Source organism: Corvus kubaryi, unplaced genomic scaffold (genome assembly GCF_017639235.1).
Source record: "Corvus kubaryi isolate FWS band 111438036 unplaced genomic scaffold, C.kubaryi_AGA036_p1.0 138, whole genome shotgun sequence".
Lineage (NCBI taxonomy): Eukaryota > Metazoa > Chordata > Aves > Passeriformes > Corvidae > Corvus > Corvus kubaryi.
Window position 1 is genome coordinate 21,340,098 of NW_024580672.1, and position 22,275 is coordinate 21,362,372.

The 22,275-nt window shown below is 44.6% G+C and overlaps 1 protein-coding gene across 1 annotated transcript in view; it reads right to left on the reverse strand.

Moving 5' to 3' along the window:
* Window positions 1-16,764, reverse strand: part of INSYN2A (inhibitory synaptic factor 2A) — a 40,312-nt gene extending 23,548 nt beyond the window's left edge. The window contains exons 1-2 of the mRNA XM_042019570.1: window positions 16,484-16,764; window positions 3,290-4,448 (exon numbers count right to left, since the gene is read on the reverse strand). Coding sequence (XP_041875504.1) covers window positions 3,290-4,443 — 1,154 coding nt within the window. The 5' untranslated portion in view covers window positions 4,444-4,448; window positions 16,484-16,764. The remainder of the gene's footprint in view (window positions 1-3,289; window positions 4,449-16,483) is intronic.
* Window positions 16,765-22,275: the final 5,511 nt, after the last annotated feature.

The window sequence follows — 22,275 nt, forward strand, 5'->3', positions numbered from 1 at the left end:
AGATCTTTGTTAGCCAGGTTTCAGAATGATTAACTCCCATTTTACTCGCAGTCCTGTCAGCCTTAGCGATGCTCCACACATTTGGCTTCCTAAATTCTCTATCTGAACACAAATATGTCTGTAAAGTGAGATCACTGATAATTTATCAGAATAAAACTGGAGCATAAAACCGGGTTTGTGTTGTAAAGCTGCACCCTGCATCATGTAATATTCAACATCTTTTTAACTCTGAGCTGGGACCCTTAATTGAAGCTGCAGCTCTGCACTTCCTTCATGCATGACTTAAGGCATCCAGCAATGTTTGCTGGGATGTAATGTGCTTTTTTTGTAGAAGCTTCCAGACAGAAGGGCAGAACAGCCATTTTGCCAAAGATTTAGTAAATAATGATGCACATAATACAGAATTTTAATAATGTCCTTTGATACTGGGATGGGGATCACGGGGTCTGTGTTTCCCTTCCTGCTCCAGTGGCTTTCCCCTTCCCTTGAAGCAGAGTTGAGTGCTGGCTGTTGCTGCTAATTGCAGATGATGTAGCACTGACATTTTCAAAAGCACACATAGATGATAGTCACCCAAAGGATGAGACTGCTGCCTTCAGAGATGCTGCTACAATTCTGCTGGCATCGACTCATTTAGTGATGAATTGCAGTAATAGCAGTTCAGGACCTACAGCATATTAGTGAAAATGAATCCGCTGAGCACCAGTCCCATGGCACCACAACAGCACTTAAAGAACACTGATTTCCTTAAAGGCAGAAAAATCTGATTAAGAAATTTAGCTGGGGCTTTGTTTTTTGCTTTTGGTGGGTTTTTTTCCCCCTTCATGTTCTTTCTTTTTTTTCTTTACCAGCAGTGTGTTAGTTGTATCTGTTTCTTGTAGCATGCTGTTCTAAGGAATTTAATGTACATCAGAAAAGCAGCAGAGTTCCATAAATACAAACCGTCTCTTACTGTTCTAGCAGATGGAAGATGCTACAATAAACAGTAGAATTGCTTTAACTTCTTGATATAAACTGACCTAAACCTGGTTATAGCAGGAAAAAAGCTCAACATGCTGACACTGAGGAGATATGTAATAGTTTACACAGGGTCTGTGGCAAAGATGTTGTAGGATGAATGCAGCACTTGGCAAGAATTATTCTAATAAAAGGATGGGGCAGCCTATTATTGCAAGAGTTGTGTAATTTGAGGGAGCTGGGGATAAAGACAGGCTTCATGTTAATGATGTGTTGGTGTTTGCAGGAGAACAGAGTGTTCTCCCAGCTCGGGAGAGGGATCACTGGGGAAGGTCCTGAGCACAAAGCTGTGCAGTCTCTTTCCAAATCATCCAGCAGCCACAAAATTAGAGGGATCTGGAGTGCAGGGATTGGAAAATACACAAGTGTGCATCTCCCTTCTTTTCCCTCCTTCCCCATCTCGACACCTTCCTGCCCAGCAGGGAGGGAGCAAGTCTGGGACGTGTCTGGAGCATGTGCAGGAGCAGCTGGAAGGGGCTCCAAGTAGAAAGCAGTGCTAATAAATAGGCTCTTTTTGGCCAAATGGAATCTTGTAAACTCCAGTACATGAGTCCGAGTGTCTGAGAGGCTGTAGAGATGTTCTGAACTGGGATTTATGGATAATTTCACCATTTTAGGGCTAATACAGCTTTGTGAGGCTGACAGCTGCAGGGGAATTATTTGAAGACAATCCTGGATAGTTTGGCCAAGATTTGTTTTGCACTGAGGGCAGGGATACACTCCTAATGTAGGCTGCATTAACAGCTCTGCTCTGTCAGGGCAATAAAAAAACCTGTATTTGCTGCACCTGTGCCTGTACTATCTTTGGGAAAGGAGAAAATAGGGATGGCTAATTGTATGGAGGAAGCAGAGGTATTTATAGCAGGTGCCTCTGGGGGCTGGTGTGGGTGTTTGTGCACTCAGGGTTGTCGACGAGCGGCTGATGAGTTATGATGATGATGAAATAGTTGTCTCTATTTTGTGGTTTGAAAAGCAGCTTGGCACTTCTTTGCAAAGCTCCTGCAGTTTCTCTAAGTTAAGAAAGTCAGGGGAGTTCTTTTTCTGAATAGTAATTTTTAAAAAAATAGAATTATAGAGTGGTTTAGGTTGGAAAATAGCTTTAAGATCATTGAAGCCTGTGTGGCTTTCAGGTAGGTCAAGAAACGTCCCAGTCTGAATATCCAGGACTTGATAAGGTCCTTGATCTAGATAAGCGACAATTTGTATAGATAGAAATAATAATACAACCAGCTGTAAAATAAACTAAAACCACAAAGGCTGTGTTGACAGCAGGATCCAACTAAGATGGCTTTTTAATGCCAAACATTTTGAGTTTTAATGATTCACATGATGTCTACATTCCTAAAGAAAGTTAAATTAAAGGTGTACCTTTCTGACTCAAATGAAAGCAGGTTTTGCTTCAAGTAGCACAAGCTGCTGGTTTCTTCCTTTTAAAATCCCGATTTCTTCTGGCAAATTGGGATTTAATTACAGAAATATTTCAAAACACAAACAGCACACATACATTGTGAGGTGTGTTCACTGAATAAAGATGAGGGAACTAAGGTGAGTCAGTCTGCAAAATGTTTGTTAAGGTGATATAAGAGATGGATTGAACTGTCCAGGTAAAGACTAAAGGTTGTACTGAGTTACAGTTTCTAATATTTTTAATGGCTTATGGATTGATTTAAATAATGAAAGTTAGGGATAAGCAGAATTTTGTTTATTTCTGCTTGGGTTTGTTGTGTTTAGAGCTGTGTGAAAGCTCTGAAGAAGACACTGATAATTCAAAATTCTCATTTCATTTCCTTCTGAAAGAAATGCCACGAAAAATGCAGGTGCAAGGAAACCAGATGAGATTCATATGCCATTAATGGAATTATATTAGGAGCTGTAATAATATCCCTTAATCTTAAAAAGGTAAGTCTCTTACAGAATTAAGGTTTTGCTGCTGCTTTTCATGCCGTGTGAGGAATTATGGCTAATGCAAGTTGCTGATGTGAAAACATCCTCGCTAATCCTGTTTGGAGAGCGGCTCGTTCTGTGCTCCTTAGAAAAGGCACAAGAAGATGTATTATGGGCCCTTCGTTAAATAATTACTTAATTACACCCTGGGACTAGCAGACAGCAATCTGAATGCTGCTGGCAGGTTTCTCCTAGAGCAGCAAAACTCCGTGTGAGAAGCGCCACGTGCGCGGCGGCGGGGGCGCGTTGGCATCTGCAAACTCACGGGCAGCACTGATGGAAAAGACATTTCAGTCAGCTCATACTCATTGAAAAAGCTTCTACTCACCCTTCCCTGTGAGCTTCTCCCTTCTCTAGCTCCTGTATAACACCCAACAACACTTTGATGGTCTCCTGACTAGAGCTGATCAGGTTCTCCATCATCTGAAGCTGCGCTTTCAAGTCCACAACTTCGGTGTGAGGCACGATTTGTTGGCATTCCTGGCTCACGGCGACGGCCGTCCGGCAGGGCTGGCTCTCCTCCATGGGCGCCACGTTGACCTGCAGGCTCTGGTCACTACATTCGGGGGCCGGGCACTGCGCCCGTGCCGCGCACACTCGGGCATCTCTGGCCGGGGGCTGCACCCCGTTCAGCTGCACCGTCCTCTTGTCGTCCTCCTCGGGGCACGGCCCCCAGTCGCCCAGGCCGGGCAGGTCGGGCTGCGAGGCCGGCAGGTAAACGGTGGCCACTTCAGTCTTGAAGACCCTCCCGTGGAGGGGCTGGGTGGCCTCGTCGCTCCCCAGCCGTGCCGCCGCCGCTCTGCCCCGGCCGGGCGGCCGCGCCAGCTCCTCCTCGCCGGGCTCGGCCAAGCTGGGCAGAGGAGGAGGCGGCTCTTTGGGAGAACTGTGCAAATCGCTGCTTGGCCAGGCCTCGGCCCCGTTGTCGTGCGCGGGGCGCTCGGAGATGTGGGAGATGAACTCGGCCGTCTGCAGGCTGCCGGCCTTCCTGCCCCATGCCGCGGCCTCCCCCGAGCCCCGGCCCTCCCTGTCCTTCACCTCGATCAGGAACCCGTTGTTCTCGCTCGGTAGTGTGTCCACAGTCGAGGCGCTTTTCAGAATATTCCCTTTTTTCCGGTCCAGAGGGAAGGTCTGGTAGCACTTCTTGAGATCAGGGGATGTCTGGACTCCTGTGCTCTTGGTGACATTGGGGATGGACCTGCGGGCGGGCACCGTCATGTACTTGCGATAGGCTGTCTTGTAGGAAATGGCCTTGGCCTCCCTCTTGTCAGGGTCCTGCGTGGAGGAGGTGGAGAGCTGCTTGTCCCTCTGCTCGTTCTGGGCCTCGCAGATATCCTTAAACCTCACCTGGAGGGCTTTGTTCCGTTTCTTGATCTGCCGGTTGGGATCCAGCGCGTATTTCATCTCCAGCGCCAGGGAAGCCGCAGGCTCGACGTCGCTGTCCGAGGCGGTGAGTAAGCATTTGCTGGGCTCCTTACTCACCATGATGCCTGCAGCCAAGAAGAGTGCAAAAAGCCTCAAGTTACAACAGAAATGTCACTTTTTCCCCTTAGATCTTTGCAGGATTTGGGCCACATTCCTCTGATCCCGCTGAAATGGCTGCGAGTCGTGACCGGTGCTCTCGAGTCGCAGCCCTTGGTGATTTTCTAGAGATTTGTACCTTAACTGCGCTTTTTATCTTGATCTGTTGTGAACACCTGCTGCTCAGAGAGGAGCTTTCCTGGCGCTGGAAGTTTTTCCACACCTATTTTGCCAGGACAGGACCGTGGCTGTCATGCCAGGGCTTCCCAGGAGGCAGTTTCCTTCGGGAATATGTGCTCCCAGGAAGCCAGTCCTCTGAATTTACTTGATAGTTAGTACAAACTACAGGGAAATTGAAAACCAAGTGTCTTTGTCCAAATGAAGAACAGTTTAGAGCTCTGCCCACCCTTAATTCTCCTTTAATGCAAATGTTTAATAGCAAGAAGTGTCAAACTGGCATTATTTTTAGAGTGTGCTTGCTTACCAAACACATTTCTGCTGTGTAATGTATTCAGCATTCTTTGCAAGAAATTAATTGGTCGTTAGAGGTGTCATTATTTGGATTTTTATAAAACATTACCTCATGGCTAAAACTAAATACAGATTAATTATTAGCAACTGGTTGGTAGTGCTGGATGTGTAAAATTTATGAACTAGTGAAGTTTTGGAGGAAGTCAGCGGTGCATCAATTAAGCTTTTGCTTCAAATGCAAAACAACTCATCCTTTCCTAGAAGCAGTAATGTGCTTTTATGGTACAGCTGCTTATCCCAAAAGATCCTAAAGCACTAAAAAAACCTCCAAACCTGTGATGATTCACAGAAATTACTTAATCTGCCATTGGAATATAAGCCCCTCCTCAAGGAGGAGAAGATGCCAAGTGCTTAATGCAGCACATACCCAAAAAAAACCCCCAAACCCCAGTGGTTGTACGATCATAGGGGATCTGTAGTAGCTGCATAATTAAGATTTCATTTTTACACCTCATTTGAAGTTGTAATTTTTACTTTCCTGTTGCACAGATTTCTCCCTGAGACTTGCTGAATTACCAAATTCCCACTTAATCCAAATATTCTGCATGTATCTCCTATTTAAACCCTCAGAGGGACTCAGGAGTACAATGTAAAACAAGTAAAGGGACTTCCAGGTGTATTTGAAATATGTTTTTAATTAAAATTCCTTTGTCTATTTAATAAAATATGTGAAGCTCTTGAAGAGTTAAGTGCCATAATAGCATATGTTTTAGAAAGCCAACTCGGGCACAAGGGAGTGAATCCTTGACTAGGCTATATTTAAAGTAAGAAAGCTTAAGAGGAAAATCATTTTCAGTGGAAAACTGGATGTTTATGAGGTTTAAAAGTATTAGTAGCATTTCCCTAAAGATACACACAGATGTGCATGGCAGAGAGTCCAAGGCTGGACTTCTGGGTCAAAAATCTCATGAAAATGTGTCAGTCCTTAATGATTTTTTCATGTTTTAACTCCCTGGCGCTGGTAATTGGTGAACAAGGAACTGAAATATTCCAGAATCCCCCTGGTTTGCCTTTTTCTGTCTGACTTGGGATGCTCAGGGAGTGGTGAGGGAGCTGCAGTCACTGGAGAGGGGGAAGAAGTTTTTCCGTGACTCTGTAGTACAAAGTCTGTAGAAGAAGCAAAAAGAGGGAAAAATTCAGGACAGAAACATTCAAATAATGGAATCTGAGATTGCCAGATCCTGGTTTTCAACCAGATACTTCATATATACAAACCTAGGATCTGATACCAAGGTGACTGAGTCCCTGTTTTGGGGGAAAAGGGGGAATAAAATGGAAATTCTGAGGGGGGAGCGTGAAGATAAAATGAGAGTAGGGGATAAGATCAGTAATCCCCGTGCCTTTAACACATGAGGTACAAACAGGGACAGATTTTGAGGGGAATAAATCCACTACATTTGAATGTCAGGAATTTTTGTGCTGGTTGAAACCCTAAATAAGGAGTCGGTTGTAGGGGAACATCAGTGTCCTGTCCTGGCTGGTTTGGGCTGTATTTTAATTATAATTGTGTCTGTGAGTGAAATTATGCCTTTATTTGTGGGACACTCTGCAAACAGAGTAAGGAGGGAGTACAGACATCCATCTTTTTGTCTATCTAGGGCTGATATTTGGGAATGTTTTAGTGAATAAACTGGTGTGTAAGATACAAACCCAGTCCTTCAGCTTGCAACTGGACCACATTAAAATCTGTTGTAAAAATTGCTGTCAAACCCCAAAACTCTGCACTTCAGAACTACAGGAAGCAAATTTTCCACAACAGTCTGGTAAAGGAATGAGTTGACCAAAAAACCCTAAATACAAGAACACAACAGCCATTACAGCCATTAGTTTCAAACCTGCCAGTGGGAGTTCCTGTGCTAACAAGAAATTGTGGCAAAAACAAAATGTTGCATTCACGAAGATGTGAAATACTCTGTGATTGTGGCTGAAAAAACCACATTTTTATCCAAAAAGGCTACAAAAATTGGCTGTTGGCTCTGAAAGTCACCCTTTAGAACCATGTCTTAGGATTCCTTGGAGTTGTCAAAGTGAGTTTTTGGGCACTTGGTTATTTGACAGCAGGATCCTTTAACACGCGATTTATTTTCAAGTACTGGCTTGATATTTCATTGGTGTCTGTGACCTGTGTCAATTTTCAGATTATTTCACCTCTCACATTAATCCCATCATTTTTGGGGGCTGCAGGATGGCTGGCTTTGTTTGGGATGACTTCACATGGAATTAATGGAGTCCATAACCCAGCTGAAGCCAGGAGTCTGGAGATACCCTCCGGAGTAGATAAATGGGGAACTTTATTCTGCAGTTAATTTTAAGCACATCTTTAATAGCCAATAAATTGATTCTTCACCAAATTGCTGTCTCCCTTTCCCAACTGCACAGGCCTGATTGATTTAGCTGATCCAGAGTTTTCTATTCCCACTAGGAGCTGGGAGTAATAACTTTAGAGATATCTGTGATTAAGAATGACAACAACCAAAAGAACTCGGTTCTTTTTTTTGAAGCCTTGCTCAGATCCCGGTGTCTCCGAGGGGAACTCTCTGTGCTCAGCTGATAAAAGAACAGTTGAGCAAGGAGTCAATTGTGAGTTAAACACTTCACAGGGAAGGCTGTATAGAATATTGCTTGGTTTGTTTCAGTTTTGGACAAAGTGTTGCCGCCAATTCTGGCTTATATAGGCACTGCCACGGCATCTTCTCTGAAGGATTTTTGAGTACGTAAGGAAACTACTGAGCTGGAGTTTCTCAGTTTATGGCTCGTGCTGTCAGGGGGGTAATGAAGCCTTTGAATCTGAATTTTAGTTCCAGATGCCAATTACATGCAGATAATGGAGTTCAACTTTTTATCTGTACTTACTCCAAACAAAGAGATGATTTGCTAAACTAAATATTCAAGTAATCACAAGCTTCGTTTTTCAGTTTTTAGCCTTGATTTCTTTATAAACTAGTGACTGATTGCCCTTAAGCAGCATCCCTCTATGTTTGAATATGGAAATAAACTATTCGATAATAACTAAAAAGTGATGCACAGAGAGGCTTTAAGTTGGTATAAAATCATCAGGGTACTTATGGAAACCACCAGTTAGGGGGTACAAATCTTTGCAGGACCTTCCCTCTGCATCTCAAACTCTGCAGAGTCACTGCTCTGTGAGGAGAATTACAGTGTGGGATTTCCAGACTGATTGGTTAATGAGGGGAGAGGAGATTTGGAGCTCACCTTGTAATTTTCATTTTCTCTCAGTTTTATGACACAGAGGCAGATTCGGGATGTGTTAATACACAGAGTGGGCTTAAACTTTGCAGGTTCCCAATGCAGATGAAAGGCACAGATTTCAGTCCCTGGGTTTCCAGAGCAGATGAAGGCTTTGGAGATGCAGCTGGAAACATCTGTGCACGTATTAAGAGCACACAGGATTTTGTGGATGGATGGATTGGCTTAAAATAATGCAGGGAATTGCAAATAATTGGCTTTTTGCGTGGAAAGTGGGAAGTGATGTGCAGCATCTTTAGGCTTCTGAATATTTCCAGGCTGGACGTTCTCCTGAGAAATCCCCACTGCCTCAGATGTAATTTTTATATGCCTAAATACCACCTTAAACCACGTACTTTTCAAAAACTGTTTGATGTTTATAAGTCATAAGTGCATCCATGGAATATTCATCCAATTGTACTGTTAAAAATAAAGAGCAGAAAGAAACTCAGATTTACTTCATAGAAACAAATCCAGGATAGAAACGCAATGTTAATTCTAAATATCCCATACATTTTGACTCCATTAAATCAGGAGTATTTTTATTCTTTTCAAAGGAATCTAATTGTTAATTAGCTGAAACTTAAAAATTATAGAGTATCATCCTAAAAGTAATGTCCAGTAAAGAAGGCTCTCATGATAAAAAAGTTGGAAAATACGGATTATCTTAGGCAGTTATTAATTATAAAAGTTGTTTGCAGAAACTTTGCCTGTGTTAGAAATTTTGGAAGAGCTTTAATACAAAAAGACTGAGGGGAAATTCTGACTTCCAGATAAATCTGAGGGTTGCAGGTATTCCCAGTTTTTATGGGGTAGAAAGTACTGATGAGGATTACTAGGAAAACTGATGGGGTAGCCCAGCCTGTCTTCATTTCATCACAGAACTGTTCATGCAGAATAACAGAGTTAGCAGTGCTGCTAAATGTCAAACCAGTATTTTTTTTAACTCTGTTTTGAAACCCTGAGGCACTGAACTTGAATTTTCTCTCTCTTGAACTTCCTTGTTTATTGCTCAATACCGAAGTCATCCTTACTGCTGCATTTCCAAGTGCCTTGGAAGTCTTCCTTCGGAATAAACAGCATCTTATGGCATTGGATTTGTCTTTTCCCCCCTCCCATCCATTGGCAGGCTCGGTAAGAATGATGTAGAAAATCATAGCTAATGGCTGAGATACCCAGTAAATGCCTTTAAATGCTCTTGTGAGCTTCAGCTTTAGAACTAAGTGGCAACAAATAAAATGTACGATTTAATAAGCCTGGAGACTTTTAGATAAAACAGGAATCTACTGGAGGATAAACTCCTTAAAATTTTCCTTACAAACCAAGCCAGTTTCCCCGAATGCAGCTGGTAGAGGCAATTTCCTTTAATTCTGACATCTCTACTATGCTTTCTGAACACAAATTTTAATAATACTTCGGTTTTGTTGCTTCCTATATTGTTCCGTGCATAAAATTAAAAGGAATCCATTCAACGTGATAAAATTCTGGAAAATAAGGGTTATTTTCCCCATAACAGAATTTTGCAAGGAATAGTACCATTAACAGGAGATTTGCACTTGCTTTAAAAGCAGTGTAGACTTACAGGGGGAGTTCCCAGTGGAACAAATGCAATGTCACAAGATACGCCCTGTGAATTCATGGTGTTCTGATCTCAAACATTTGCTGGGATTTAGTGTACTGGAAAAAAATAATGTCACTGTTAAGAGAGCGATGGTGATTTTTCTCCCTGAGCTCTGCATCTCTGGCTCGAGGAAGAGAGCAGTGAAGGTTTCTTTAGTATTATTTGGTCATGTAAATCTGGGCAAGGCTTTGTCCCTGCTCCAGGGGGAGGAGCAGGAGCAGGATGCTGCTGAGGATGGGTTGCCAGGAGAATCCCTAATAGTTCTGCTCACACTACTGACTTCCAGGAGTCCAAAAGCCACAGGACTTGCACTGGAAGGCTTTTTCATTTTTATGGGACTTTCTGGTAAATAATTTAAAGGGCAGGCTGGTAAAAACAAGGGCTTAAAGGCAGTTCTTTATCGGCATTACTGTTGAATACTAAGTTTTAATTGTTCTTAGTTGACATCGATAGGTTTTGTGGGTGTTTAAGGAGAAAAAAAACAGGCAAATGACAGGGGGAAAAAACAGTTCTGCTCTTCAGCTTTGACCAGCAGGGTTGTAAAACTGTCAGAGCTCTGCAGAGAGGGATCTGAGTGCTGGAATGGTTTGGGTTGGAAAGGACCTTAAAGATTATCTCATCCCACCCCTGCCATGGGCAGGGACACCTTCCCCTCTCCCAGGTTGCTCCAAGCCCCGCCCAGCCTGGCCTTGGGCACTGCCAGGGATGGCCAGACTGTGAGCACCTACAGGAACTGCAGCTGGTTTTGTTCCTTCATCAGAGATTTTCAAGCATTGGGTGAAGAGGAAAAAGGAGATAAGCACATCCCAGCTCCAGGCTTCGATCCTGCATCCTTAATTTTGCTATGCATATCAGAGCATTCCCCTGGGAATGCAGGTGATCCCATCGTGCTGGAGCTCCCTACAAATGGGAGACGACAGTGACTTTCCTGGGGTCAGTGGTTGTAAGGCATCAGAGCTTTGTCAGCTCTTCCTGCTTGGAGCAGGGTTCCAGGCAGACAGGCTTGGGAGGGTGTGAAGTGTTGTTAAACAACTCAGCTGGGTAATTTAGGTCTAAAACTTGACATCATTAGCGGGATGTTAATTGGGGAATAGGATCTGTCTGGGAGATGCGTTTTCGCACTCCACTGCTGGCAGCAGTCACCACCAAATAAGAGCTGTGTCATTTTTCACCTTCCTGAGGAGCACGTTCCTGAAGTTTCTGGTTTCAAGCAGCTTCTGGTTCTGCTGGAATTCTGAATTTTCCATGTACAGGTGGATCTGAGCATGCTGATGTGGGGGAAATTGCACAGATCAGTCTGACTCCTGCTGGAGCATTGTACAAAAATTCCCATTAGTTACCCAAAAAGAGTTTTCGTAGAGCAAAAAGCTTCAGTTGCTGAGGGGAATTATAGTCCCTAAACCTGCAAGGCTTCCTCAAAGCTGGTTCTAAGATGCTTTTGAAATACTGGGAAGGAAGAGCCGAAGTCTTGTGTGAGGGGAAGTTGTCTTAAACTCTGAAAATCCCAGGTTCTCATCAAACATGAGGGCTCTGGGCGAGGGCTGATGGAAATTGCTCATTCCAGGTAACACAGTTTTGGTGCCATGTGGGAAGAACCATGTGGGGAATGAAGAGGGAAGCAAATACAGTGTGGAGTTGCTGAATACGTTGCTCCCAGGTTTTGTGGACGTGGGATAATGTGGACTAAGACCTTAAAATAAACCTGGTGTCCCTGCCCATAGCAAGGGCTGGAATGAGATGATCCTTAATGCCCTTCCAACCCAAACCGTTCTGTGATTCTGGATTTTAGGATGGGTTGGGATGTGGATGATTAGGAAGTTTAGTGAAGTAATAATTAAAGACCCTCTCAAGGATATTTTTTGGCTGGGAAAGGCACCACAACTGGCCACCAGACAGATAATTTGCATCACCTTTCTTGTGGCTTTGTGTGCTTTTAGTACAAATTGTGAATGCAGGAATGTACCACGTTCTTCTCACCAGCTTGCTCAACTACAGCCACCTAAAACACACGGATTCCTCTGGAATTCAGCAACTCTGGCTCAGTCTCCAGAAGGGATCAGTGCTATCGCTGCTCCCAGGCAGTTCAAGCATAATTTCTGCTGAATTACTCTCTCCAGCAGTGGGATGTTTTATCTGTCTCTTTGTCAGCTCCATAGAGATATCACAGTGTTTTATTTGCTGATGGCCTTGATACACAAAAATGTATTCAACTGATCCACAAGTTAAATTTCTGTACTTGTGGATATCTCCTCATTAATTTCTCTTCTCTTCGGAGAGAATAATGAATATAATAACAAAATGGGCATGAACAACCAGTTACTAATGGTTGGAAGGAGACGTTGGGCTTGTTGTAGATTTTGTGCTTATTCAGAGATAAATACACCAAAATTAGTGATTTTACTGAATTCCCTCTTCTTCCTTCTCCCAGGAAGCAACTGACCAGACCAAAACTACCTGTGATGTTATTAACTTTTAAAATACAGTCCTGAATTCCCACTCCTGCTCAAATGGGTTTGTATTGGGCATCAGAGAGGCCCTGTTGCAGTTTTTAAAAGTCATTTACGCCATGGTTGGGCTTTATAAGCTTTGACCTCACCAAATTGTTCCAAGCAATGTGATCACAACCTTGACGTGAGAATTGGGAAAAAAAATGGAAGAAGAGAGAAGGGTAGCTGTAAAACAAGCAAGGAAGGTGGGAAAAAGCACAAAACAAGTAAATCCTTTTTTTGTGAGCTTGTGACAATTCCTCCTCGCTCAGGCCAGATGGAAAGAGCTTCCTCTGCTTTTGTTTTTAAACTGGTTTAATTTGGTAACTACGTGGGCTTTATTTATAGGCTACAGCAATCATGGGCAGGCAAAAATAACAACAGCAACCTGCTTCTCTTCCCATGGATGTCACAAAATGAGTTAAGGCTGGGATTTGGGAGATGTTTAGCAACTATTTTTGATAGGGACCGAGTCGGAGACCAGGTATCAGCAACTCTGGGGAGTGTGACATGACAGAGCTCCAGCACTTCCCTGCCAGGACAGAAATCTCTTGTAATGATTTAGAAGTTCATATCTGCACCTAGACAAAGCAGGACTTGAAGGCCTTCAGTCTTTTTAATCCATCTCTTTTTGATTCAGACTTTGAAAACGGCCCTTACTCCTCTACATTCCTCTGTATCAAACCCCAAACCAGTGGATTTAGGTGGAAGAACTGGTTTAAAATCAGGCTTGGTGTCTGGTGCTACTAAAGGGGGAGAAAAATAGACAAGGAGGACACTAAAAGTTGCTGTTTGATCTCTGAATTGTTATTTTTACACCCAGTTCTCTTTGCCTGTGAGACTTGTGCTGGGATGTCTTAATGGGAAGCAGTTTTCAGGCACTGATCACCCTGACACGGAGCTGTGCAAAAGCATGAACAGGGTGAACTGCTCTCAGGAGTATTAAGGAATCATTTTTCTGCCTGAATGTAGTAAAATTGGAGTAAATAGCCTTCAAATGGGGATGTGCCACTACAATAAGAGAATGCTCTGAGCACATTCTGTGTGGTCAATAACAATTTAAAATCAAGTGTCCATACCCAGGGAGTCGTACCTGTGTGTGTTCAGAGGTTATTCAGGATTTTCTAAGCAAGCACCAGTTTTCAGAAGGCTGAATGTGGAACTCCCGCTGAAATTACCACTCTGAGATGATTTTTTTCCTTAAAATATGCTCGTGATTTCATTTTCATAAAGCCTATTTAATTTGCAAACTGATTAGGAAAAATACAAGGGAGTACTGGGCTATAAAATAGATTTGTTGCTTACATGTTTTTTAATATCTTAGACAAATTTTCAGCAGTTCTTTAAACCATGCCTGTCATAAAGCAGAATATAAGAGCTTTTTATTAATAGCTAGTTCAGATAATCACGTGAATATTTTATGGTCTCAGATATTCTAGATTTACTGTCATTTCCTCAAGTGGGCATGAATTATGAGACTATACATCCCTAGTTCTCCCTGTCCTGTGCTTGGATAAGGAATGGCCTTGAGACATCACAGCTCAAGAGCTCTGTGGAGGTAGCCTTATATTTTAGCAGGGATTTCTGGCAAGCTCACAGCTTTCCCTGGCTTTCTCTCCCCCATCAGTCACAGCAAAGGACCAGCATGGCTAAGTTTGCTTTTAAATTCTTTTAAAGTTGGTATTTCCATGCCTTCTGTACGATCCCTGGCTGAGTTTGGATCCCAGGCAGTGTCCATGCTGGTGGTGACCAGTGGTGTCTGGTCACTGGTGGTGCTGGTCTGGAAGGTGACGCACACTCCGTGACTCGGCACTCGGGCAGCTCCTGGGCTTCTTCACCACATTTTCCTTCCCCTGTGTTCCTCGCCACTGAACTTAGCCACTCTTTCTTCTGAGTTAATTATATACAGATTAGAATACAGAATATGAAATGTGTGCCCCTCATGCAGAAATGCTGCTGTCAGTGCAGTGGTTAACTGGGGAAAAAAGGCAGCGATGATCCCATGAGCTCCTTGTTTGTGAGCTCAGTTAGTACCAGGGTGCATTGAATGCTAAGTGCTGGCCCTCTTAATAAGGAACTGAACACTTTCTCTCGTGGTGCTCCTGCCCAGCTGGTTTTTTATGTGTCAATCGCAGGGAAAGGCACTGATTCCATCCTGGATTACAATTACCTCGAGCATCTCGTTAAAAACATTCTTAATAGCGACAGAGTCCTAAAGAACAAACAGTTTTCATCAAGGGCATCGTGACATCCTTAGAAAAAAAAACCCTTAAAAAAGCTGATTTAATATCAGCTTTCCCCATCCTGTAAAGGGAGGATACTTTCAGTGCAACAGCACCTTAAACTCTGGGGCAGGAATTTTATTTTAGAACTGTTGGAATTAGAATTAGAGCAATTCAGTCTGAGTCTCTGGATTAGCACTCTACATTATGGATTTCTCCTGGAATCAGGGACCCTATGCCACCACTGTATAGCAGAACATCACCCTCCAGGTGATAAATTAGTAACACCTGAGCCCTGAGATATTTTCATCTGAATATGAATTTTTAATGCTAGGAGAAAATCCAGCTTTTAATTTAGAACTGTTATTTGTACTCAGAGGGACCAGATCATTGTAGACCAGACAGCTAGGCACGAGCAGGCTGGTGGAACACCAAGAGGCATCACACCAGGAGTGAGGAGCTACGTTCCTCTCCCTATTTCCTATTTTTACTATTGGTCTGCTGGCTTGGAATTTGACATTAAATTAATCCCATTACATGGCTAGGACATAATTGCATATCATGTGATGATTTTTATTTATTTATTTCTTTATTTTTAGCTAGGAGTTTTTCTATCTAGCAGCCAGATTTTAACCTTGATACATGCAGCATTCCTGGCAGCCCTGTAAATCTGAGCACGATCCAACACTTAAGCGGAGGGAATAAATTCCCAGTTTGTATCAGACGTGACCTGTTACTGGTTTGCCTTTCCTTAGCTCTTGCCAGCATTCAGCTGGGGAAGAAGAAATGGTTCTCGGAAGCTGGGAAAACCAGGTCTTCCCAAACTTCCCGCTCTTAGAGCCTAATGAGTTAAATTCTCCTCCGTGCAGGATTTTAAGCTGCTTAGACACACAAGGTCAAAGCAAACCGCTCCGTTCCCCATTCCAGCTCGTGGCTGAGAGAGGGGCACAGCTCCCTTGGGACGGAGCCCTCGGGAGACGGTGACATAAGCAGGGAATATATTCCCTGCTTCCAGCAGTGCAAGATGTCCCTGTTTTACTGGGGCTGGCGGCCCCCCCCGCCTCTCCCAGGCAGATCCCATGGAACTGCAGTCCTGCATCCCCTCGCTGCCGTAACTCTCCGTAAACATGGCATTAAGTACAGGCGCTGAGGTCACGGCAGAGGATTTTTACTAGAGAGGCAGGCAAGATGGAAATGCAGAGCGGGAAGCTCGGGATGCCTTGCAGCATGCAAGGACTGTGACTTTGGGGATGGATCCCTGCTACCTTTAATCCCGTTTTCCTACGGCGTTTCCACGGCATCCCCGATTTCGGTGTGGTCGGTGATGGTGATGGGGGACTCGGCTGTGTTAAATCGGGAGAACCCTGCGTGTCGATAAGCACAGTTCACTGAATAGCAGCAGCTTCAGTCCCCGAGGAGGATTTTTGGGTTGGTCGGGCTTTTAATGAAGTGCTGTACTGCAAGTTCAGGGATGAACACATCCCGTGTTCCTCCATCGCCGCTGTACGGACACTTCATTAGGACGGCTGAAGTTAATAAGCAGCGGTAGTTCCTCGCCATCAGCCATGTGAAAAGCCAAAGCACTTCGTGCATCCTCCAAGAATCCTCCAGCTACACCTCTCCCCTCCCAGGCACCGCTGGAAGGGGAGCAGGCAAAGAAACACTGGTATTTTTCTAGAAGAAAGTCGCGTATCGGGATAGTCTCTCCTTATCTGTCACGAAAGTTACTGGATGCAGGAGCTGTTCCCAGGCAGGCAGATACGCTATTGCATAACGCTGGCGCTCAGCGCCAGCCTTCCTCCTCATCCCTACGAAGTTTTCCGCTGGCAGAACCAGAGGACGGGGAATTTCGGGGGTTCGGGGCGAGCGAGCCGCGGCGGGGGCGGTCGGTGCCTTACCTTGTGCTTCCTCACGCAGAAGCGGCGGTCTGGGCGAGCATCTCCCTCCAGCCGCCGGGGCGAGCTGGGCGTCAGCGCCTGGGCGCCGGGGCGCATCTGCCGCGGAGCCGCCGAGCCGCCGGAGGAGCCGCAGCCGCCGCCGCCGCCGCCGCGCTCCCCCGCTGCCCTCATGGGCTGCGGCGGGGGCTCGCTGTCGGGGGGTCCCCTCGGCCGGGTCCCCGCCGAGGGGAACTTGTTGAGCGGGACCGGCGGGCGTCCCCCAGCCGGGCGGGAGCGGGGAGGAGGAGCCGGGGGCCGGGCTGGCGGCGGGGGCGGGCGGGGGAGGTGGGATGGAGCGAGGCTCGGCGGCCGCGCGCAGTGAGGGGAGAAGCGCGGAGCCGCCGCTCGCAGGCTCGCTGAGAGCCCTTGGTTATTGCTCTGGTTCCTCTGCGCGGGGATTCATTAATGACAGAGCCCTGCACGCCAGCCCCGCGCACCCCGGGTTTCCAGTGGCGCTACGGGAGCAATGGAGCAGCCGCAGAGTGGGTGATGCTGATCCATTGGGAATGTCAGCGAAGCGCTGGGTTAAAGCTACACGGCTGCCTTTTATTGGGAGGGGGAGCGTTTAAGGTGCTAAAGGAGTAGCTGCTCCCATTTGCTTTTAAACCTTGTGTAAAATGGACGCAAGTTCAGAGCAAACCAGTTTGGCAGAGGGGATTGATAAACGTGATAATCCGTGTAAAACTTGAATCCCATCTTTCCTCCTTTTCTCTCATTTTATAGAGGGTTTAGCAGTGATGTTTTTCATTAAAAAAAAAAAAAGTTGGAAGTTAAATAGGTCGTGTGTATTCAACCTGAGTGACAGACAGAAAATGCCATGAGAGGCACGAGAATTTGTCCAAGTTGGGAAGCAGTGGATCTGTCTTCCATGCTGAGAATCCCAGGAGTTTTGCTGTTCAATAAATTCTTTTGAGTAGGAAACTCCCCTAGCCCAGGTTGCCAGCAGGTGTGGGCCACGGAGTTCCTCTGTCACAGCGCTGCCTTCAGCATTGATGTTGATGAGGGTTATTGGTTTTGGGAGTTACTGAAGCGACCCCTGATTTGAAGTGGCAGATGAGAGCGTCTGGACCAGCCCAAAATGTTCCACCACGACCCCCCACGCCACAGCGGGCAGGGACAGCCAAGCTGGGCACTGGATGAGTCCAGGCATCCACGAACACGATGCAGCAGAAGCACTGGCTCGAGTCCTGGGTGTTTTTTGGAGTTAATTAGCTGGAGCAGCCCATTGCAGCACGGAATTGACGGTGCTGCCGCAGCGGCTGGGGCACCGTGCTGCTGCCGGCCGGGCACGGGGCTGTGCTGGGTCAAGAGATCCGTGTGGATCCAGCTGTCACACGGACCTCGGCGTGGAGATGGACTCACGGAAAGCCTGCCCGGTTCAGTCGCGGCTTGGCTGTGCAGGACTGGATGAGAGCAGCGCTCAGCAAACCAGACAGTCAGCAGAGGGCAGCTCCGCTGCTCTCCCTGTCTGCTACCTGTGCAGGTACTCCCATTGCCCTCTTCCCTCTGTTCCTTATCTCTGCTGCTGATCCCTAAACGAGGGTGCCAGGGGTGTGCCCTCCACATTACCTGCTGCTCTGCCCTGGGGCAGGGACTGTGGCACAGCCAGTGTCACAGCTTTGATCACACTTAGCATCTCTCATGGTGTTTTATCAGAGATTTTTTTTTTTTCCCAAAGGCATCGTTGGGAAGAACTTAAACATTGACCTGCTTATTGATGCAACAGCAACCACCACACTGTTGTTTTTTTCTTTCTGTGTTGTTTTCCAGCAGTGCTGACTCGCTGTATTCCAGGTCCTCTGTGGATTTCTCTCTACGAAAATAAATGTGGTTTTGGCTGCAGCCTGAATACAGACGTGGGTAAAATTACATGGTAGGGTGACCACATCTGAAATAACACAGGCTGCTTCCTCAGAGCAAACAGATCAGTGGTAGGAGATGCTGTTGCTTTTTCACGGGCTGAAGAAGTGAGTTTATCCAGCCCATGATTACCGGAAGAAAATACTACTGCTCGATGTCCTGAGTGACTTGAAAGGAGAATCTCTCTGACAGAAGCAGCAGTTAAACATCATTCTTGTCTTCTCCATAAGGATATTTAGAAGCTGTTGTCTCAGAGCTGATTAGTCTTGCACAGCGTTATGCATATGCCCCACTTATAAACTATACAGCATCTTCTGGAGGTTTTTATGGAATTAGAAAGTACTTTATGATGTGAACCGGATTCATGTGTAACTGCTGACACCATTGGTGTACACAGGGATCTTTTAAATCAGGGTTTCTGTAAAATAAAGTATCTCCTGATTATCATGCTTCATGTTACTGTAAAAGCACCTAGAAGTAAATACACTGGGAAATTGGAAATGCTTCATCACCCCATTTGCCAATTTTTTAGCCTCTAAAAATGCTGAGCATAACTGTTGAAGAGATGAAGAGAGTGGGGAGAGAGGTTGGGCTTCAGCCTGGGACGATGCAAAGAGAAAAGAGACAATTAATTTTAATTGGTTTAGGTTATAAATTTATTTCTCTCTAATGGAGTGTCCTGCCTCCCTAGATTGGCTTTTTCTCCCTGTGTCTGTCAGGGAGGAGTGAGCACTGCTTGGGGCTGCAGTGCTCCGTTCATGTGACATGTCCAGGTGAAAGTCTTGCCATGGACTTCTGGGGGGAGTGAGAAAAGCAGGGATTGGAGAGCAGTGGGATGGATTTTAGTGACATTCTCTGTGGAGAAGTACAGCAAGGGGCCCTTGTCCCTCACTGCTAATTGCATAATAAATTCGGGGAGGCACCAGTGTGTGTTTAGAAATACTCATCACACACAGCCTGGTGTTACAGACTTCAGGTTTTACGGTTTTTTTTTTTTTTTTTTTTTTTTTTTTTTAATTTTTATATTTTATTTTCATCTTCTGGCAGAGTGTGAGGGGACAGGACACATCTGGATGGCTGTGGGAAGGCCAGCCTGGCATGTCCTCCCCACACTCAGGTTTTGGCTCAAGGACTGTTCCCAGTGAACACTGTGCCTGGGGGGATGTGTGTGCTGAGCAGCTGTTTTGTAGGATTATGCTCCTCTAGAACATGCAGGTCCTGCAGTGGAACACTAAAATGTAATTTTTTGGAACAGTCTGTGGTGTCCTTGTGGAGGAAACAAGCTTGGATGCAGCTCAGGGAAAAGCACGTGGCAGCCAGAGCTTGAGTCACCTGCCAGGTGTTTCAGGGACCACCAGTGGGGGGAAGGAAGGTGAAAAAGCAGCACCAGGGGGATTTTCAGATCTACGTTAAGTAAATTGTAACAGAGGCATGATTTAAGTCCCAGCACTACATCCCTGAGCTGGATTCCCAGAGATATTCCTAATTCTTTAGGATCAGTCTAATTCATGGCAGAACTTCCCACCTGTGTGGGATGTGAAAGAAGGGTGAAGTTCACTTGATTTGAAACAGAGCTGTGGACAAAGTTGTGCCTTTCCTCTCTGTAGTCACTTGGGACCAATGCTGTCGTTCTGTCTTTGCTAAAAGCAAGTATTTCCACTTTGCTGAACCTTCATTCCCATTAATTAGGTGGTTATTTCCATGCCTTTGGATGATAACTGCCTGGCTTTCTGGGCTAAATTGGTTATTTATTTATTTGTTTGTTTGTTTGTTTATTTACTCCACCTGCCATTGGACTTGAAATGGAGGGATGTTTGTTTAATATCTCCTCTGCTCCACTGAGGTGAAGGTAGACTTGGCTGGGATTTCAAACAGGTCTTCATGCAGTCAAATCCTTGGAGGTACTCCTTGCTTTGGGACAGGGATATTTTCTGCTTGGCTGTGATGCCAGAGAAATAAAGTCTCTTGGAGTCATGTTTGGCTGAAATTTGGGAGATGTCGTGTAGTGTCTTGCTCCATAAGAAGTCTTTTCCATGAGCTTGGACAATTTGTTTGAGCCTATGCTGATGTGTGTTCTTTACCTATAAAGTGCTAATTCCACATCTCTTTACTTGGAGGAACATTTGGAAGATAAAGTGGATTTAAGAATATGTGTATAATACCCATAATACCTGTGTGCAGCTGAAATATTAAACAGCTGATTGAGGGAACTGCTCTTTGTGGGTTTTCTGCTCGGAGAAGAGAAATGCTGAGTAACCTCATTAGCTCTGATAGTTAATTCTGTGCTTCACTGGGATAAGAATGAGCAAGATTTGGTTCTCTCTCTCAACTTCCCTTTGTACAGATCATTGGATGAAAAATGTAACAGCAGGTCTCTCCAGCTAAAGCTGAGATTTTGGGTTCTGGTTGAATGCTGTCTCATCAGGAGCCCAAATTGCTGGAGATGTTTATCAAGAAAATCTGATTTTTCTTGGGATAGGAGTGGGAGTTTTTTCGTATTTTCATGGTGTTCATAGTTCAGAAAAGTTGCTTTTCAGCACACAGATGTTTTGGGAAAGGAACTAACTAAACTGGTGGTTGGAAATCCTTGTTTGTCCTTCCAAGGATGGGGATTCTGAGCTGCTCTCTCGTGGTGTGGCATCACTTCCCTGATAAAGATGTTCTCAGTAGGTGCCAAATCCTGCCCTGGTTCCATTTTCATGCAGCTTGTACAGTTGGGAAATAAATGAGGGGCTGGGAGAGCGTGATGTATGAGCCCCTAAATGGCTGCATTTTGTTCATATTTGAAAGGCAGTTCAGGCTGTCGTCATTACTGATGACTTGTGCTTTTATAGCCCTTCTTTTTGCATTTCAGAAATCCTTTGTGCCCATCTGAATAATAAATCACCCTGTTTGATTTGCTCGCTGAGAGCAAATGGGAAATTACATCCTTGTTAAGATGTCTTGAGGAACTGGAAGTGTGGGGGAATTATTTTTAAAGGAACATTCTGCCAACTTTGTTAATATTTGGGTTTGTCTCATTTATTTTACGACCTTCCCAAATTCCAGGGTTCTCTCTCCAACGGCTTTATGGTGAAGGGAAACAATCCTGCCCTGCTTAAAAGTAAAAAATAACAAATCTGGTCATACTTTTGCTTGCGTTCAGACAAATGGTTTCAGATTTAAGCACCTAATGAAATCTGGGATGAGCATGAAGTCCATCTTCAAACTCAAGTTATGAGCAGAAAAAAAGGCAAATCCAACAAATAATGGGGATACTTGCATCTGATTCCTGTTTGCTCTTTGGTGGAATAATATTTTATTTATACAACATTGATTTCATTAGATGGAGGATTTAATGCAACTTTTCTGTCAAACTGGAGAACACTCAACGTTATAAAGTAAACTCCCAAAGCCTCAGTGAGGTTTTCTCATCTGAAATATTGAACTATTTAAAATTTGAACGTAGCATCAAAATACAGACTTTTATGTGCTTTTACATGTTGCCTTCAAGTTGGAAGCCCAGAGAGCAGCCTGCTCCTAATGCATAATGCTTAACAGAAAAAACCCAAGCTGAAATTAAATGTATTAAACAAGTGAAAAATGAAAATCATAAAAAAATTATGGAAGAGAGAAATAATGAACAGTGCAAACAGAAGTTAATCAAACTCACCATTTCTGTTGGTGCTCTGAGCCTAAACCAAAATTAAGTATTTTGGCCATAATGTTCAGAAATGAACTCTTCAGTGTAGTTTCTAAAATCCCTAAGCAGGTGCCAAAATAAAATTGCTCTTAATAACTTTGATACACGACAGAGAAATATGATGGCAGCGAATAAAAAAGGGACATAAAGAGGCACTTTGCAACATCATGGGCACCTAAAATGTTGCCATATGCTCACAGTTTAGAGCTTC